This window comes from Podarcis erhardii, assembly GCF_964252035.2.
Source record: "Podarcis erhardii genome assembly, chromosome: 18".
Lineage (NCBI taxonomy): Eukaryota > Metazoa > Chordata > Lepidosauria > Squamata > Lacertidae > Podarcis > Podarcis erhardii.
The window spans coordinates 4,469,722-4,488,592 of record NC_138516.1 but is presented as its reverse complement, the minus strand read 5'-3'; the positions used below and the strand labels follow the sequence as shown (position 1 = coordinate 4,488,592).

General features: G+C 48.8%; 2 protein-coding genes and 1 long non-coding RNA gene across 3 annotated transcripts in view; all 3 read left to right on the top strand.

Annotated features, from left to right (window-relative positions):
- Window positions 1-18,871, top strand: part of LOC309333116 — a 185,890-nt gene that overhangs the window by 151,556 nt on the left and 15,463 nt on the right. The window lies entirely within an intron of this gene.
- Window positions 4,559-5,930, top strand: LOC309332982 (E3 ubiquitin-protein ligase RNF167-like). The gene has a single exon (XM_081846391.1). It carries the CDS (start codon window positions 4,909-4,911, stop codon window positions 5,824-5,826), a length of 918 nt encoding a protein of 305 aa, XP_081702517.1. The 5' UTR covers window positions 4,559-4,908; the 3' UTR covers window positions 5,827-5,930.
- Window positions 14,619-16,063, top strand: LOC309332783 (E3 ubiquitin-protein ligase ZNRF4-like). Its single transcript, XM_081845953.1, has one exon. The coding sequence runs from the start codon at window positions 14,974-14,976 to the stop codon at window positions 16,033-16,035; it is 1,062 nt and encodes a 353-aa protein (XP_081702079.1). The 5' UTR covers window positions 14,619-14,973; the 3' UTR covers window positions 16,036-16,063.

The window sequence follows — 18,871 nt, the reverse complement described above, 5'->3', positions numbered from 1 at the left end:
AAGATAAAGGCCACTCAGCCCGGTCCCAGGTTGTGGGAGCAACATCATTGAGTTCCTGTTCCTGCCCAGACCCAGACCTGACTCTTCAGTGCTCCTGTCCCCACCCGGCTTCCTGCTTCGGACCTCGCCCCGCTCCTTGTGGACTGATTCCAGGCTAGTGACCCAGGACCGGACTTTGACTACGCCAACGGTAACCTTCCCCCCGGGATCAGCACAAGAAGGCTCTCGGAAGTGGACCTCAGAATCTGGGCTGGATGATGGGGGTGGAGACGCTCCTTCAGATACCGTATTTTTCGCTCCATAAGACTCACTTCTTTCCTCCTAAAAAGTAAGGGGCAATGTCTGTGCGTCTTATGGAGCGAATGTGTGGTCGCTCGCTGGCTCCCTTTCCGGCCCCTTGCCCAGGCCTCCATTGTTGAATATTCTGCAGATGGAGGCTGTTTGTTTCCCCAGCGACGTGTGACTGGCTGATTAGATTATCCGTCTGGACACTGTAGAAAGGGCTCCCTTTCCTTTCCTAAAGAAGCTGCAGAACTGTGAGTTGAACCCCACAAAAACAGGATTTTCCCCCTTTGCAAAGTAAGCTCAACAACTTTGAGCTGATCCTCCAAAAAGGGGGCTTTTCAAGCTGCACAACTGTGAGCTGATTCCCCACAAAACAGGGCTTTCCCCCTTTCCTCCTCTAAAAACTAAGTGCGTCTTGTGGTCAGGTGCGTCTTATGGTATACAGGGCCAAGGCCTTTAGGGCTCTAAAGGTCAGCACCTTTAGGAGTCTCACGCTCTATCAACTGAGCTCCTGTTCTCACAGTGGCCAACCAGATGCCCCAATGGGAACAACTTAAAAGCCTGCTGGATCAGGCCCATGGCCTATCTAGTCCATCCACCTGTTCTTACCATGGCTACCAACCCAACTTTCCCCACTCTCTGTTTACAACAGCTGCCAAGATGGCATATAAGACCAATTCTGTGTGATGGCCTGGGAATCTGCTTCAGAGGCTGAACCGGAGGAATCCCAGCCTGCACAGGAGTCCCTTCCTCCAGGACCAGCTGAGCCGGGGCTGGGGCTTGGATCTGAAGGGCCCTCACCTGTGATGGATCCTCAGGAGCAGACACCAGATGAATCCACTCTGGCTCCGAAGGTGATGGAGGACTCATTGCCTGCAGGTGCTCCACTCTCAGCCCCGTCAGAGGAAGCTGAGGTTGCCTCTGGGTCCGGGAACCCTCCAGCCTCTCCTGAGCTGCAGAGGCTCAGGGCAGAGAGGCGGAGGGAACTAAGTTCTCGCAGGAGGAGGACTCGTCTCCAGGCCAGGAGAGGAGAGTCACCTGTGGACCGGGGCCGCCCTATGCCTCACGGCAGATAAAAGCCAGCCAGCCCAGTCCCAGGTTGCAGGAGCAACATTGTTGGTAACCTGTTCCTGCCGGCACCCTGTCCTGCTCTCCTGCCAGAGTTCCTGACCATGCCCAGCTCCTTGCCCTGGACCCCCCTCCGCCCTTGACAGTCAGTCTCCAGACCCTCGACCCAGGACTCAGACCACGCCACACAGTAACCACCCCGGGACCAGCGCAATCTGCATTGGCATCATCAAAAATATTAAAAATAAATAAATAGATGAGAGGCACAAATACAAGATGGGTGACACCTGGCTTGAGAGCAGTACAAGTGAAAAGGATCTAGGAGTCTTGGTTGACCACAAACTTGACATGAGCCAACAGTGTGACGTGGCAGCTAAAAAAGCCAATGCAATTCTGGGCTGCATCCATAGGAGTATAGCATCTAGATCAAGGGAAGTAATAGTGCCACTGTATTCTGCTCTGGTCAGACCTCACCTGGAGTACTGTGTCCAGTTCTGGGCACCACAGTTCAAGAAGGACACTGACAAACTGGAACGTGTCCAGAGGAGGGCAACCAAAATGGTCCAAGGCCTGGAAACGATGCCTTATGAGGAACGGCTAAGGGAGCTGGGCATGTTTAGCCTGGAGAAGAGGAGGTTAAGGGGTGATATGATAGCCATGTTCAAATATATAAAAGGATGTCACATAGAGGAGAGAGAAAGGTTGTTTTCTGCTGCTCCAGAGAAGCGGACACGGAGCAATGGTTCCAAACTACAAGAAAGAAGATTCCACCTAAACATTAGGAAGAACTTCCTGACAGTAAGAGCTGTTTGACAGTGGAATTTGCTGCCAAGGAGTGTGGTGGAGTCTCCTTCTTTGGAGGTCTTTAAGCAGAGGCTTGACAACCATATGTCAGGAGTGCTCTGATGGTGTTTCCTGCTTGGCAGGGGGTTGGACTCGATGGCCCTTGTGGTCTCTTCCAACTCTATGATTCTATGATTCAGTAACATTAACACACGCAGGGCCCGGGAGAAGAGGGGAGAGAATCCTCAAGCAGCCGGAGCAGCCATCACAGGCCCAGCTACCGGGCAAAGAAAGAGCACTTCCAGTTTCTAGACAGGCAGGCACAAAACAGAGGCAGTGGCTGGAGCACAGAATGCAGAAAGACATGGTGTAATCTCCCTTGGGAGCACCCTAGGGATTACCCTGTTAGCTGGGGTTGTGTCACGGATCGGCTGGATGCCGAGAAGTGGGGGGGGGGGGGGACACACCAGCTGGGGAGGCCCCAAGGGAAGAAGGCTCAGAGTCCTGGTGAGATGTTGGAAGACTGGGAAAGGCTATGGAAGAAAGGGGTTAAGTTTACTGCACGTACACTATTAAAAGAAAATATAATGAAAATGAAAATATAATGAAAATGATGTATAGATGGTACTTAAGGTAAAGGGACCCCTGACCATTAGGTCCAGTCGTGGACGACTCTGGGGTGAGCGCTCCTCTTTATTGGCCGAGGGAGCCAGCGTACAGCTTCCAGGTCATGTGGCCAGCATGACTAAGCCACTGGCGAACCAGAGCAGCGCACGGAAACGGCGTTTACCTTCCCGCTGGAGCAGTACCTATTTATCTACTTGCACTTTGAGGTGCTTTCGAATTGCTAGATTGGCAGGAGCTGGGACCGAGAAACAGGAGCTCACCCTGTCGCGGGGATTCGAACCGCCAACCTTCTGATCGGCAAGTCCTAGGCTCTGTGGTTTAACCCACAGCGCCACCTGCGTCCCTAGATGGTACTTAACCCCGGTCAAATTAGCAAAGATTTATCATACAAATGATCATCTATGTTGGAAATGTAAAGAAAAAGAAGGTACTTTTTATCATATGTGGTGGACGTGTCCTAAGGTGAAAGACTTCTGGGAAAAGGTTTATAATGAGTTGAAAAAAATGTTGAAAAATACATTTATTAAGAAACCAGAAGCCTTTCTACTTGGAACATTAGGATTGGAATTGCCCAAAAAAGATGTCAGATTGTTTTTGTATGCCACTACAGCGACAGGACTTTTATTAGCCAAAAATTGGAAATCGCAAGAAATACCAACAATAGAAGAATGGCAGGTGAAGATGTTGGACTTTTTTGGAGATGGCCGACGCGACTGGAAGAATCCACGACCAGAAAGAAGAGGAGATACAAGAGGATTGGAGGAAATTTAAAAAATATTTCGCTAAATATTGTGAAATAAGATAAATAGAAAATTCTTGGAAGTAATAAATAGGCTTGGGGTAGAATAGGAATGTGCGTAGTAAATATTAAGGATTAGAATATTAATAAAGGAGAAGAGTTAATGAAAGGAGTTAATATTATAAGAAATATGAAGTTGGAGACCTGTTATATAGGTGATATAATGAAATTCAGATAGAGAGGGTTTGAGGAAATCAGTTATCAATGTAATGAGAATTAGATATTTAAAGATACAAATTTCCTCTGTGTTTAGTTTTGTTTATTGTGGTGTAATGTGTTTTTCTTTGTTAAGTGATTTGTTATGTCTTTTTTGTGATAAATGTGGAAAATAAATAATTTTTTTTGAAAACAACAACAACAGAGTCCTGGTCAGAGGGAGAAGAGGGAGAAGCCTGGGAGGAGGAGGTGTTGGAAGCTGAAGAGGCAACAGGGCTTAGTGAGCAGGGGGAATCCGTGGCAGAGAGCAGTCCAGACTCAGGGGTAGAAGATGAGGATGGAAAGGAAGGGGGCCAAGAGGCAGAGATGAGGCAGGTGGCTGAAGAATCCAGGGCTTCTCCCCCTCCTGCTGTGACCAGTCCCACCGCCATTCTCTCAGGACCAGAAGAGGCATGCAGAGGGTAGAGCAGAGATGAACAAGACGAAGAAGTATCAGATTGTTTGGGAAGGACCCGGGAGAGGAGCAGACTTAAGGAACTGTGGAAAGGAGGAGACTTACAGCATTCACAACTGCCTTATTGGGGCAAGATCTACTGGGAAGAGTTGCTGAGATAAATTCATGACTATCTAAAGGCTGCTAGCCACAAGCGCTATGCTCTTCCTCCATCTGGAGGCAGTTCTGAATACCAGTTGCTGGAGACCACAGGAAGGGAGAGGGCTCTTGGGCCTTGCTGGCAGGCTTCCCCATTGGGACATCTGGTTGGTCGCTGTGAAAACAGGATGCTGAGCAGGATGCCACCATTGGCCTGACCCAGTCTCTCCTTACGTTTGTGTGAGAGTCCCATGACATTGTTTGCTCTCACTCCATCTTTCCTCTGCTCACTAGCCAGGGATGTAGTCAGTGAGTGATGTCATAAGGGGCCAGGCAGTTTCCAAACAACTATTGCTGAGAAGGTCGGAGGTGCAAGTGGTGGGAAGTGTGTGGACGGGAGGTGACCAACATCTATGATTGAAAAGCTCTTTTGGAAGCTGGTCCTGGAGAAGGAAGCGTCCCTGTGAGAAGCGTGTGGCTTGCTGTTGGCCTTGCCTCCGTGGTCCCAACCCAGCTCTCCAAGATGCGCAGGTGAGACCTGGATTTCCCACCAAGCTCTCCACCCCACCATCCTTGTCCACGGAAGGTAACCTCCAAGATGCAGCTCTCGCTTCTCTCTCCTCCTTCGTTGGTGGCCTTTTCCCTGGTTCTAGAGGTCACCTTGGCCAAGCCATTCGTCTACCTGGTCTACACCCAGAACTCCACCTGCCTCGATTTCAAAGCTGTCCCCGCTTGCTTCGGCCCTCCGCTCCCCCAACTGGGGCTCACGGGCTACCTTGTCGAGGTGGTGCCCGCAAACGCCTGCCAACCCCTAGTAGCCCCTCCGGTTCCGAAGACGTCTCTGCTGGGCTATATTGCCCTCATCCGTCGGTATGGATGTCCCTTTGGCCTCAAGGTCTTCCACGCCCAGCAAGCTGGCTACCGGGCGGCAGTCATCTACAACTTCTACTCTGATTTGCTTGTGAGCATGGCTGTTGAGGCAGAAGGTCCGAAGGAGAAGAAGATCTTGATTCCGTCCCTCTTCATTGGTGGGTCAGCCTCCAAGGTGCTGAGGGGGCTGGTGCGTTCTGGGAACGGCACCAAGGTGACGACAGTGGTGCCTCAGGGCTATTACAATCCCTGCTGGGATGATGACATGGACATCTCCGTTTGGGACCCAGCTCACCATTACCTGCAGTTCTGGCCGGGCTACTGCACCCAACAACTGATTGTGGAATTCCTCCGAGAGTTTGGGTTCGTGATCCTCCTGAGTTTGGCAGTCAGCGGCCTGGTCTTCGCTGGATGCTTGAAGTGGTACCGGCGGAGACAAGGCATCAGGGTGAAGACCTTCAGGAGAGGTGACACCTATGACCTCTGCGTGATCTGCATGGCAGATTACGAGGTGGGAGAGAAGCTGAAGATCTTGCCATGCTCCCATGCCTATCACAGCACCTGTATCAACACCTGGCTCCTCATCCAGCCCAGAAGCGGGAGGACCTGCCCCATTTGCAAGCAGAAGGTTGGCGTTGTGATCTAGGCCCGCCACGCGGGATACCGCTGGATGAAGGAAGAGGAGGAGGAGACGGAAGGAGGGAGGCCCAACACGAAATATCAGAAACAACAAAATTCTCCCAAACATCAGCCGTTGTCCCCTTCCTTTTGTTGAGATTCTGTGTCTGCATTTCAGAATTAGGTACAGATGTGTGCCCAGGGTTTGGGTGGGTTTTTTCCCCCCCTTCTTCTTTTTCAAAAAAATAATAAATAAAAGTGTATGTCTTTTGGAAGCTCTGGCGGTCTGGAGGAGGTGAACCCAGGTGGATGGGTGACACCTTGGCAAACAGGTGAGATGTCAAATAGTTCAATGAGGTAAGGGCCGTCTGAAAGCACCCGGCTGTTTATGTTCCAGGATGGGGGCAGGAAATCCCCCTGCAGTGTGGTGGAAGTGAGGAAGAGTTTGGATTTGCTATCCTGCTTTATCACTACCCGAAGGAGTCTCAAAGCGGCTAACAATCTCCTTTCCCTTCCTCCCCCACAACAAACACTCTGTGAGGTGAGTGGGGCTGAGAGACGTCAGAGAAGTGTGACTGGCCCAAGCTCACCCAGCAGCTGCAGGTGGAGGAGCGGGGAATCGAACCCGGTTCACCAGATTACGAGTCCACTGCTCTTAACCACTACACCACACTGGCAGACAGTCCTGGGTACCGGTTGTGGATTTTGTGCCCCAAATTCCAAATCAAGCCGTGGTTGGCTAATCCCACATGACTGGCTTGTTGGTGACCACCAGGGAAGAATTCTGCCAGCCTGCTGCAGCCTCCCTCCTCACTGGCCAATAGCCCACCTGAGAGGCACCAATTCATCCTTCCCTGTGCTCTGTCTGGGGTTGGAGCTAAGCAAATCCAGCATCCCCTGCAAATTGTGGGTGGGTGGTTCACGCAGACCTGGAAGAAAAAGGGTAACTGAAATGATCAAGGGGCTGGAGCAACTCCCCTATGAGGAAAGGTGGCACTGTGGTCTAAACCCTTGAGCCTCTTGGGCTTGCTGACCAGAAGGTCAGCGGTTCGAATCCCCATGACAGGGTGAGCTCCTATTGCTCTGTCGCAGCTCCTGCCAACCTAGCAGTTCAAAAGCACACCAGCACAAGTAGATAAATAGGTACCACTGTGGCGAGAAGGTAAACGGCATATACATGTGCTGCTCTGGTTTCTATCATGGTGTCCTGTTGTGCCAGAAGCGGTTTAGTCCTGCTGGCCACATGACCCAGAAAGCTGTCTGTGGACAAATGTTGGCTCCCTTGGCCTGAAAGCAAGATGAGCGCTGCAACCCCAGAGTCGCCATTATGAAAGTGAGAGCTGGACCATAAAGAAGGCTGATTGCCGAAGAATGGATGCTTTTGAATTCTGGTGCTGGAGGAGACTCTTGAGAGTCCCATGGACTGCAAGAAGAGCAAACCTCTCCATTCTGAAGGAAATCAGCCCTGAGTGCTCACTGGAAGGACAGATCCTGAAGCTGAGGCTCCAAGACTTTGGCCACCTCATGAGAAGAGAAGACTCCCTGGAGAAGGCCCTGATGTTGGGAAAGATGGAGGGCCCAAGGAGAAGGGGGCGACAGAGGACGAGATGGTGGGACAGTGTTCTCGAAGCTACCAGCATGAGTTTGACCAAACTGCAGGAGGCAGTGGAAGACAGGAGTGCCTGGCGTGCTCTGGTCCAGGGGGTCACGAAGAGGTGAACACGACTAAACAACTAAACAACAACAACCGCCCAGGGGTCCTTTACCTTTTCTTTTTTCTTTTTGGGGTTTTCTTGTTTGGGGTTCTTTTTAAGCTTGGGGGGGGTCCATTAAGAGGGGGCATGGTGAATGTGTGAATAGAGGAAGTGGATAGAGGAGCTTTTTCCTCCCTCTCTCCCAACTCTAGAACTGGTGGACATTGAGTGAAGCTGATTCAGGACAGATAAGAGAAAACATTTCTTCATACAGTGCAGAGTCAAACTCATTCCTGCATGAGGAAATGAAGGTGGCTTTAAAAGAGGATTAGGGAAACTCAAGGAGGATGATAAACTTATCCATGATCACTGAGCAGAGTGGCAACGTCCTCCTTCCACTGCCAGAGGCAGTAAACATTTGAATATTCTCTGCTCGGAAGTGTGGCGTCATGCTCAGGTCCTGCTTTGGGGCTCCTCACAGAATCACACAATTGTAGAGTTGTCCGGAGGCGGTTGGAGGATGGATGGCGGTTAACAGATTGAGGTTGAATCCTGACAAGAAAGGAGTACTGTTTTGGGGGGACAGGGGGCGGACAGGTGTGGAGGACTCCCTGGTCCCGCATGGGGTAACTGTGCCCCTGAAGGACCAGGTGCGCAGCCTGGGAGTCATTTTGGACTCACAGCTGTCCATGGAGGCGAAGGTCAATTCTGTGTCCAGGGCAGCTGTTTATCAGCTCCATATGGTATGCAGGCTGAGACCCTCCCTGCCCATGGACTGTCTCGCCAGAGTGGTGCATGCTCTGGTTATCTCTCCCTTGGACTACTGCATTGCGCTCTACATGGGGCTACCTTTGAAGGTGACCTGGAAACTACAACTAATCCAGAATGCAGCAGCTAGACTGGTGACTGGGAGTGGCCGCTGAGACCATATAACACCAGTCTTGAAAGACCTACACTGGCTCACAGTACGTTTCTGAGCACAATTCAAAGTGTTGGTGCTGACCTTTAAAGCCTTGATCCAGTATACCTGAAGGAGCGTCTCCACCTCCATCGTTCTGCCCGGACACTGAGGTCCAGAGCCGAGGGCCTTCTGGCAGTTACCTCGCTGCGAGAAGCCAAGTTACAGGGAACCAGGCAGAGGGCCTTCTCAGTAGTGGCGCCCGCCCTGTGGAACGCCCTCCCACCAGATGTCAAAGAGAAAAATAACTACCAAACTTTTAGAAGACATCTGAAGGCAGCCTTGTTTAGGGAAGCTTTTAATGTTTAATAGGTTATTGTATTTTAGTGTTTTGTTGGAAGCCCAGCCAGATGGGCGGGGTATAAATAAATTATTATTATTATTATTATTATTATTATTATTATTATTATTATTAGGGTCTAGATGTGGGTCCAGCAGCCAGGCCCTTCTTATTTCCTGGAGGACCTATTCTTTTAAGCAAATCATTTTCTGCATCCTTCCATTGTCCTATTTTGCTTCCAGCCTTTTGTTCCTTCCCTGCAGTCCCGGCCTAGACCTTTCCCCCCCCCCGCCTTCCCTCTGCATAAACATCTTTTGTTTCGGCATAGTGTGTTTCTCCATCCCGTTATGTCTCCTCTCCTCCCCCCTCAGGTGTTTTTGCACTTTTGTAAAGAGAGACCAAACAGCTAAGCTGCAAACAGGGCTCTCTGGGGTAATCTGACAAAAGTTCAGAGTTTTGCTCCTGACAGCTGAAGAAATCAAACACCCTCTCCGTAATGCGATGAGATGGATGGGAACGGATTGGGGACGTGGTGGAGCACGTTTAGGAAGGGAACTTAAAAGCAAACACCTCTGCCTCGCAAACTCCCGCTTTCACCCCATAGAACATCCCCATAGGGGAGGGAAATTCGACTCAGTTCACATTTAAAACCTGAATCCATCCAACCTGACCTTTCATGAAAGTATGAGAACTGAAACACGGCACTTCTCCGAATTTTGTGATCCAGTTCTCCAATCAACCAGTGTGAAATATACATAGCTGTCAACTTACAGATTTGAAAATAAGGGACCAGCAGCCAAAATAAGGGACCTGCAGCCTCACCTCTTCCAGGCACTCCAGTCTTCCTGTCCTCCTGCAGTCTGGTCAAACTCATGCTGGGTAGCTTCGAGAACACTGTCCAACCAACTTTGTAACCACAGGTTCAACTGAATAGAATCTGAATCACATGCACCACAAGGCCTATGCAGCCTCAACCTAAGATGGCTCCCCGGCCTGGCTTTGCACTGCAAAGTTTGCAGCAGCACGTGCAACAAAATGGCGTCCAGCATTCAAAAACCCCCTCAGCTTGCATTAACTAGCCACACACAAGGCATGCAAGCTCCACCCCCCAGTCGTTCTTAGACTTCTTATTGGGTGAGCAACACAGCCAAGCAACACAGTTGGAGCCTCCCTCCTCCCTGGCCGGCAAGGAGGGAGGGAGAGGAGCTGCTTCCTTTGAAACCCGGGAAATTTAAGGGACATCATCAATAAGGGACAGCAGCGGGACACGGCGCTGGGATAAGGGACTTTCCCGCCAAATAAGGGACGGTTGACAGCTATGGAAATATACGCAGAGTCCTGTAGTGATTTCATGCTCTTTATTGCAGCTTGTAAAACAGTGATTGAATTGCCCCCAAAACCTCAGGCTTTTATATACATTATTTACACAATGAGTCCCATCTGATTGGCTGATTCTGCTTCCCTCCTGGAGCCCGATTGGTCTTTTCCAGCGGGCCAATCAGTTGTTGCATTCTAAGATCCTACTTGCCTATTGTTCTAGGATCCAAGCTTAGTACATAACACAATGTTTACAAAAATTCTCTCTGTCCCGCACTCCTCTCCCCCGAGCCTTTGGCTCCAAGGCAACTTTGGAACTCCCTGCCTGGAAAAGCGAGATTGTCTCCATCTTTTAATTTTAATATTTTTTTGGAAGCCGCCCAGAGTGGCTGGGGAAGCCCAGTCAGATGGACGGTGTATAAATAAATTATTATTATTATTATTATTATTATTATTATTATTATTATTATTATCTTTGTTATCCTCCTGCCAGCAAGTGAAGACTGCTTTATTCCGACAGGCTTTTGGCGACTGGCTGTTTTTTTAAAGGAAAGGGCTTTCAAATAGTATTGGGCTGTCTTTGCTATCTGCATTCTAACAGATTTGCTTTTGTATTGCTTTGTTTCTACTACGGTAATTGATATCTAGCTATTATCTTTTGTACGTTTTTTAGCTTTCTGGATTTTATCCATGTTTTAATTTTTAAAGGCTTCCTTGGGTTCCTTGAGTCTGGGGAAGAGCTGGGATAGTAACTAAACGTAGCGACAGCAACAGGGGAAAGCATGCATAAAAATACATATTCTGGTGAAGATAACATACATAAATGCGTTAGCAGACATTGCTTGCAAGAATTGTCTGTGTTAGTCAAAACTACGTATGGAAATGTGCTTATTTGGAGAGGATTTTTAAATGGATAAATAATTTTTAAAGCTAAGAAAATCGCCAGATATGCCAAGCTATGGTTACAGTGATCTGGGAAAAATAATATTCACTGTATATGAAATTGAAGAGTGCCAAGCCACATGAAAAGAGTCTGGAGGTCCTAGCACTTGCCTAAATTTCAAACCGTGTGCGATTTTTTTCTATAGTCGCTATATTCTGAGGCAGAGATTTTTAAAAAGGCAAATCTGCAGATTGCTGCAGAAATTGCTGGAGAACTGGTTATAAGACTGGAAAAACGAGAAATGGAGAGGGACTGAAATGGATAGTTTGTTCCCCTCTGAGAGGCATTGGAATTCCTTGAGAGACCCTCCCCATAAACCCATCATGATGCAGCTGGGGGCTGATAAAGCCCCACCTTGTTTCTGTGATTCTAAGTTGTTTATCCCACGGAATTTCTGACTTTTCCAGAAGAGTTAGCAAACCCTCCTCATGTCCCAATTTCCCTGGGACAGTCCTGGAATTATGAAAAGTGTTATGTACTGGAGTTCTCACCCTGGGCCAGCAGGGGGATACTGTAGATAGTTTTCACTCAGGTCCGCATATGCAAATAAGGAATTGAAAGTGACGTTCAGTGATTGGGTAGTTACAGAAAGTGGTTACTGTTGCTTTGTAGTTGAGCTCTATATAAGCAGGTTGGCTGAACCCTTCAGTTCAGTTCTGTTCTGGCCTGTGAATAAACAAGGACTGTTTGCAGAAACGCTGTGTCGTCTGATATGTTCAACCACAACTTAACAAAAGTCGCTCCTGCTTCCGATTTGATCACGAATGTCCCTGTTTCCCCTGCCAGCACTGCCACCACCAAGCCCCGGGGAGGAGAATGAGCCAGCCCTTATCCTGAGCGATGGCGGCTGCAGCAATTGCGAGGTAGCAATCTGTTGCCTCTCCATGGCTGATGCTACCAGTCTCCTCCCTTGGGCAGCTCATAGCAGCTGCAGGAGAGAGGGCAAGGAAGAGGAAGAGAGGCTGTGGCCACTGATGCCCAGCCCTGCATGACATGCCAGCCCTGAGGGGCAGGCAGAGGGCAGGGCTGCCCTGGGCGGGAAGAAAGGGGGAGTAGAGTGGAGCACAAGGAGATTTGTTCGACAGTGGAATTTGCTGCCAAGGAGTGTGGTGGAGTCTCCTTCTTTGGAGGTCTTTAAGCAGAGGCTTGACAACCATATGTCAGAAGTGCTCTGATGGTGTTTCCTGCTTGGCAGGGGGTTGGACTTGATGGCCCCTTGGGGTCTCTTCCAACTCTATGATTCTATGATTCTATGATTATTTAGGGAAGGGGTCAGCAAACTTTTTCAGCAGGGGGCCGGTCCACTGTCCCTCAGACCTCGTGGGGTGCCTGACTATATTTTGGAAAAAAATAAATATGAACGAATTCCTATGCCCCACAAATAACCCAGAGATGCATTTTAAATACAGTGGACACTTGGGTTGCAAATGTGTTCCATGCAGGAGGCATGTTCGCAACCCACAGCGTTCGCAACCCGCAGTGCTGCGTCTGCGCACGTGCGGGTTGCAACATAGTGCTTCTGCGCATGCGCAAGTGCCGAAACCCGGAAGTAACCCGTTCCGGTACTTCTGGGTTCGGCACGGTGCGCAACCCAAAATCACACAACCGTCTGTAACCCGAGGTATGACTGTGAAAGCACGCATTCTACTCATGTAAAGACACCAGGCAGGCCCCACAAATAACCCAGAGGTGCATTTTAAATAAAAGGACACATTCTGCTCATGTAAAGACACCAGGCAGGCCCCACAAATAACCCAGAGATGCATTTTAAATAAAAGGACACATTCTGCTCATGTAAAGACACCAGGCAGGCCCCACAAATAACCCAGAGATGCATTTTAAATAAAAGGACACATTCTACTCATGTGAAAACACCAGGCAGGCCCCACAAATAACCCAGAGGTGCATTTTAAATAAAAGGACACATTCTACTCATGTAAAAACACCAGGCAGGCCCCACAAATAACCCAGAGGTGCATTTTAAATAAAAGGACACATTCTGCTCATGTGAAAACACCAGGCAGGCCCCACAAATAACCCAGAGGTGCATTTTAAATAAAAGGACATATTCTACTCATGTGAAAACACCAGGCAGGCCCCACAAATAACCCAGAGGTGCATTTTAAATAAAAGGACATATTCTACTCATGTGAAAACACTAGGCAGGCCCCACAAATAACCCAGAGGTGCATTTTAAATAAAAGGACATATTCTACTCATGTGAAAACACTAGGCAGGCCCCACAAATAACCCAGAGGTGCATTTTAAATAAAAGGACACATTTTACTCATGTAAAAACACACTGATTCCTAGACTGTCCACGGGCCGGATTGAGAAGGCGATTGGACCGGATCCGGCCCCCAGGCCTCATTTTGCCTGCCCATCATTTCGGGAAACGCTTTGTGCATCTGCATCTAATTTAGCCCGTTGCTAAGATTTATTTATTGGTGCGTTTTTTTCCTTTTTGTAAATCTTCCAAAGAATGGAGTTGGAGGTTGTCTGTCCTGTGTCCTGTTAGGAAATGGGATGTGACAAAAAGGGGGGGTAGAAGGATGGGACGCAGGTGGCACTGTGGTCTAAACCACTGAGCCTCTTGGGCTTGCCGATCAGAAGGTCGGCGGTTCAAATCCCCAGCGATGGGGTGAGCTCCCATTGCTCAGTCCCTGCTCCTGCCAACCTAGCAGTTCGAAAGCACATCAAAGTGCAAGTAGATAAATAGGTACCACTCTGGCAGGAAGGTAAACGGCATTTCCGTGCGCTGCTCTGGTTTCAGTGTTCCGTTGCACCAGAAGCGGCTTAGTCCTGCTGGCCACATGACCTTGAAAAACTGTCTGCGGACAAATGTCGGCTCCCTTGGCCTGAAAGCGAGACGGGCGCCGCAACCCCAGAGTCGTTCATGACTGGACTTAACTGTCAGGGGTCCTTTACCTTTTTTTTGAAGGGTCAGTTAGGGGGGGTGAGTGAAAAATGCCCCTGTTTCCACCTGAGGGATGTTGGAGGGTATGAAATGTAGAGCTAATTTAGAACGTGGCAGCTAAATTGGTGACTGGGAGCAACCGCCAAGACCATAAAACACCGATCCTGAAAGTCCTTCATTGTCTCCCAATATGTTTCTGAGCACAATTCAAAGTGTTGGTGCTGACCTTTAAAGCCCTAAATGGCCTTGGCCCAGGAAAGCCGAAGGAGTGTCTCCACCCCCATCGTTCTGCCCGGACACTGAGATCCAGCTCCGAGGGCCTTCTGGCGGTTCCCTCCCTGCGAGAAGCAAAGTAACAGGGAACCAGGCAGAGGGCCTTCTCGGTAGTGGCACCCGCCCTGTGGAACGCCCTCCCACCAGATGTCAAGGAAATAAACAACTACCTGACTTTTAGAAGACACCTGAAGGCAGTCCCCTTTAGGGAAGTTTTTAATGTTTGATGTTTTATTGTGTTTTTGGTGTTCTGTTGGGAGCTATCCAGAGTGCTGGGGAGGCCCAGCCAGATGGGCAGGGTTGAATGGTAGATTATTATGCTGAAAGGGGGTCCTATGCCAGTCTAAGGGGGAATCTGGGCAGAGTTATGGGATGGTTGGATGAGTCAATCTGCAGCTCTGCAAGAAGAACTGGCTTAGTGAAGTAACTCCCAGAAGCCATGGGGAGGGGAGAGAGACAGGTGGGATGGTCGAGAAAGGCAAGACGGTGAGGTCACAAAGGGCCAGGGAGAAAGTTCTAGGAGGCCACTTGGAGGAAGTGGCCGGGGTCATTTAGGAGAAGCCAACAGGCCCAGCCTGTTGAGAGGGCAGAGGGAAAGGGTGAAGCACCTGGTCAGATCTACCTCTCACCTCTGCCGCAACGCTTCAGTCTCATGGAAACGCAGGTCAACATCTTGAGGAAACAGCTCCTCTTCTAGAGACTTGCAAAGCTCCCCTCCAAGCCAGCCCCAGTTGCGTTGACCTTCGTGGTAGGATTCAGCACAGCCCTAAGATCTTTGAAAGCACCACCAGCTATGCGACTTCTCTTTCCGCCACCTTCCCGCGTGGTTGCCATGTTCCTGGTCCTCCAAGTCCAAGCGGGGAGAGCCTTTATCCGCGCCATCCACAGCCACGACTCCCACTCCCTCGATTTCAGGGCCCTGCCCGCTCTCTTTGGGCCCCTGCTCCCCACGGAAGGGCTCACGGGGTCCCTGGTCGAAGCGAGCCCCACAAACGCCTGCCACCCCATCAAAGGTCCACCCAACGCCTCCTCAGCCTTCATAGTGCTCATCCGCCGGTACAACTGTTCCTTTACCACCAAGGTCCTCCACGCCCAGCAAGCTGGCTTCCACGCTGCCATCATCTACAACGTCGACTCCCAGACGCTCGTGAGCATGGTGAGAGAGCCAGACACCATGCATCACATCCATATCCCTGCTGTGTTCACGACAGATGCGGCCTCCAGGATCCTGAAGCGGCTCCATGGCGCCGGCAAGCTGAACTCGGTGGTCCTGATGCCCGAATACTTCCACTTCACCTGGAAGGTGGCTTCTGGGACCACCCGAATTTCCTCCTCGCACCCCTGCAGGTGTCACATCCAGCTGCCCGGGCCCTGCTCTCAGATTTCACTTCTCCACACTTTCTGGTTCTTCTGCATCCCGGTGTCCGCCTTGATAGCCGCATTGCTCATTGAGAAATACCTGTTGAGGTGCCACAGGTGGAAGGTGGGGAGAAGCTTCCACCTCCAAGGAAACAGGGGGGAGCTGCTCACCTTCTCCTTCCCCACCTCCAGGTACCAGGAATGCGCCATCTGCTTGGAGAAGTACGTTGAGAGGGACAGCCTGAAGGTCCTTTCCTGCTCACATGCATTTCATAGCAAGTGCATCGACCTCTGGCACATCACCCAAGCCAGGAGCAAGACCTGCCCTCTCTGCATGCAGAGGGTTATGGTGGTCACCCGTTTGCAAGCGGTGAGGCTGTGGAAAGAGGGGGCCGCGAGGGACAGCCGCCGGACCCCGTGGCCCAGCAAAGCCAGAACCGCCGTGGATCAACGAGCTTGCCTCTTGTTCCCCCAGCAACTCCCTTCCCGGTTCTGAAAAATATAATAAAACCAAGAATGAGGAAGTTGTGGTCCCTCCTGTTGCAATAACCAAGGAAGGGGCAATAATCAGCCATGGAGGGCTGGAGGAGGATGTGGAGTATGTGGAGGAGGATGTGGAATATGTAGAGGAGGATGTGGAATATGTGGAGGAGGATGTGGAATATGTGGAGGAGGATGTGGAATATGTGGAGGAGGATGTGGAATATGGGGAGGAGGATGTGGAATATGGGGAGGGGAGGGAGAGAGAATGACCGGTTTCTCTGTTACAGTGATAAACCCCAAAAGTTTGGCCGAAACGGGAGTTCTGCTCAGAGCTTCTTGGCAACCAGAAAGGAAGGCAAACAACTGACCCATGGGGCAGGGGGTGGGGGTGGGAGAGAGAATGGATAGGAAATAATGACAGTGCAGGAGATTGCCGCAATTTATTCTGCTCCGCAATGTTAGTGGCAAAAAAAGGGGGGCCTTTCTGATGAGGATCAGAAAATACAGAGAGTATTTATTTGGCACCTGGCCAAAACGCAGCAGCTGGAAGGTGATTATTTTATTATTTATTTATTTATTTATTTATTTATTTATTTATTTATTTATTTATTTATTTATTTATTTGGTTGGTTGGTTGGTTGGTTGGTTGGTTGGTTGGTTGGTTGGTTTTTCAAATTAAAATTTTACAGAGATATATCCAACATAAATCATAAAAACAAGATTCCAAGGAATCTCCTGAACTTCCATCCTCCCCTTTGTGGGTCCTATTATTAGTCAATTCCTCCCATATCTTTTATGATCATCCAAACCCTTTACCCTCTTCCATTGTGTCCAGAATTCAACCTTAAACAACAAGTGCTATTCCAATCCTGCTAACAGTTTTAACTGTTTACAACAGTCTTTAAGTTAAGTTATAAATTTTCCCAGTTCTTCGTTAACATTTTGGTCCTCCTGATTTCTGAAACTTCTGGTCATTTTAGCCATTTCAGCATAGTCCATCAACTTCATCTGCCATTCTTCTCTGGTAGCGACTTTATCTTCTTTCCATCTCTGGTCCAATAACATCCGCGCAGCCATGGTTGCATACATAAATAGTCTTTTCTGCTCACTTGGGATTTTGGCACCTAGAATTCCTAAAAGGAAGGCTTCAGGCTTTTTAATATATCATTTCCCAAAATCCTTTTACTGCCTTATAATTCCACCACATATGGTCAAAGCTGCCTTCTTTTTCCTTACAATTCCAGCGTATGTTTCCTTTTTTTAAAAAATAATAATAATATTTATTCACATTTTCAAGATACAAAGACATTTAAGGCATAAACAAACAAAAACAGAAAAAAGACAAAAGAAAAAAAAAGGAGAGAAAAGTACACAAGATTCAAAATAACTTCACTTCATTGTCTTGTGTCTTAGACCTCCTCATACCTCCCTTTTTTGTATTCCAATTTAATTATTGTTTCAGCAAATTCTTCCCATATTTATCAAAAAAGAAAAAAAGAAAAAAAGAAGAAAAAGAAGAAGAAGAAAAAATGTTTTATACAGTACATTTTTGCTAATTTAAGGTAAAGGTAAAGGAACCCCTGACCATTAGGTCCAGTCGTGGCCGACTCTGGGGTTGCAGCGCTCATCTTGCTTTATTGGCCAAGGGAGCCGGTGTACAGCTTCTGGGTCATGTGGCCAGCATGACTAAGCCGCTTCTGGCAAACCAGAGCAGCGAACGGAAACACCGTTTACCTTCCCGCTGGAGTGGTACCTATTTATCTACTTGCATTTTGACGTGCTTTTGAACTGCTAGGTTGGCAGGAGCAGGGACCAAGCAACAGGAGCTCACCCCGTCGCGGGGATTTGAACCGCCGACCTTCTGATCGGCAAGCCCTAGGCTCTGTGGTTTAACCCACAGCGCCACCCGTGTCCCTTTAATTGAATATTTAGAAGTGCATTCAGTTATTTCTAATAAGATTTGGTTTGAATTATTATTAGTAAATATCAATATACGTATCAAGGCTTTGAGATTGGACCACTGAAGGAGCCCAGAAAGCTACCTTGGGAGTGTGCTACCTGCAAGCCCCAGTTTAAGGGCCCCATCGGGGGTGAACAGCGGCCTCTTGATTATTTGGATTGCCAGGGCAAAACAGGTGCAAAACGCCGACACCCTGTCCACAACTTCATTAACATCCATCTACAACTTCACTAGCATCTCTCGGTATTGTGAACAACTCCAAACTTACCTTTTGTTGCCATCTTCAGGAACTCATTTACAAAGGTTAGCAGTTGACCAATTTGATGAAGGCAGAAGCCAGGGGTACTACGCTTTCCAGACTGACTTCCTGATCAGCCCACTTGAAGCTAGATTATAATTCTTCATCGAGGGCCACTCAGAATACAAGACAGATCCCTCTTCAGCCTCTCCCAGGGAAGGGCCGTCCAATCAGGTTCCCCCCATCCTTTCCTACTTAGCTATCAGATGTACTGCAATTTTCTTGGAATGACTTTTAAGAAGGAGAAAGAGATGCACAAAAGGAGACCTTAATTAGCTGGCAGCTTTGACTTGCGAGGAGTCAAAGGAGGAGATGGAAGTAGGAAAGAGAAAGGAATATCAATGCAGTCTCCCACATCAGTTACGGAAGCTGGAGGAAAGGAAAGGGGCAGCAAGACTCAGATCAGCTTCACTTGCAAACGATGCTGCCAAAAACATCCACCTGAAGATGCAAGTGATAGACTATATGGAGATGGCAGAAATGACTGGCAGAATCCGAGACCTGGGAGAAGAATCGATGGAAGAGGACTGGAAGAAGTACTTGCAGAAACATTGTAAAATGTTTGAATGTTAAAATGATGTTGGATTTAAA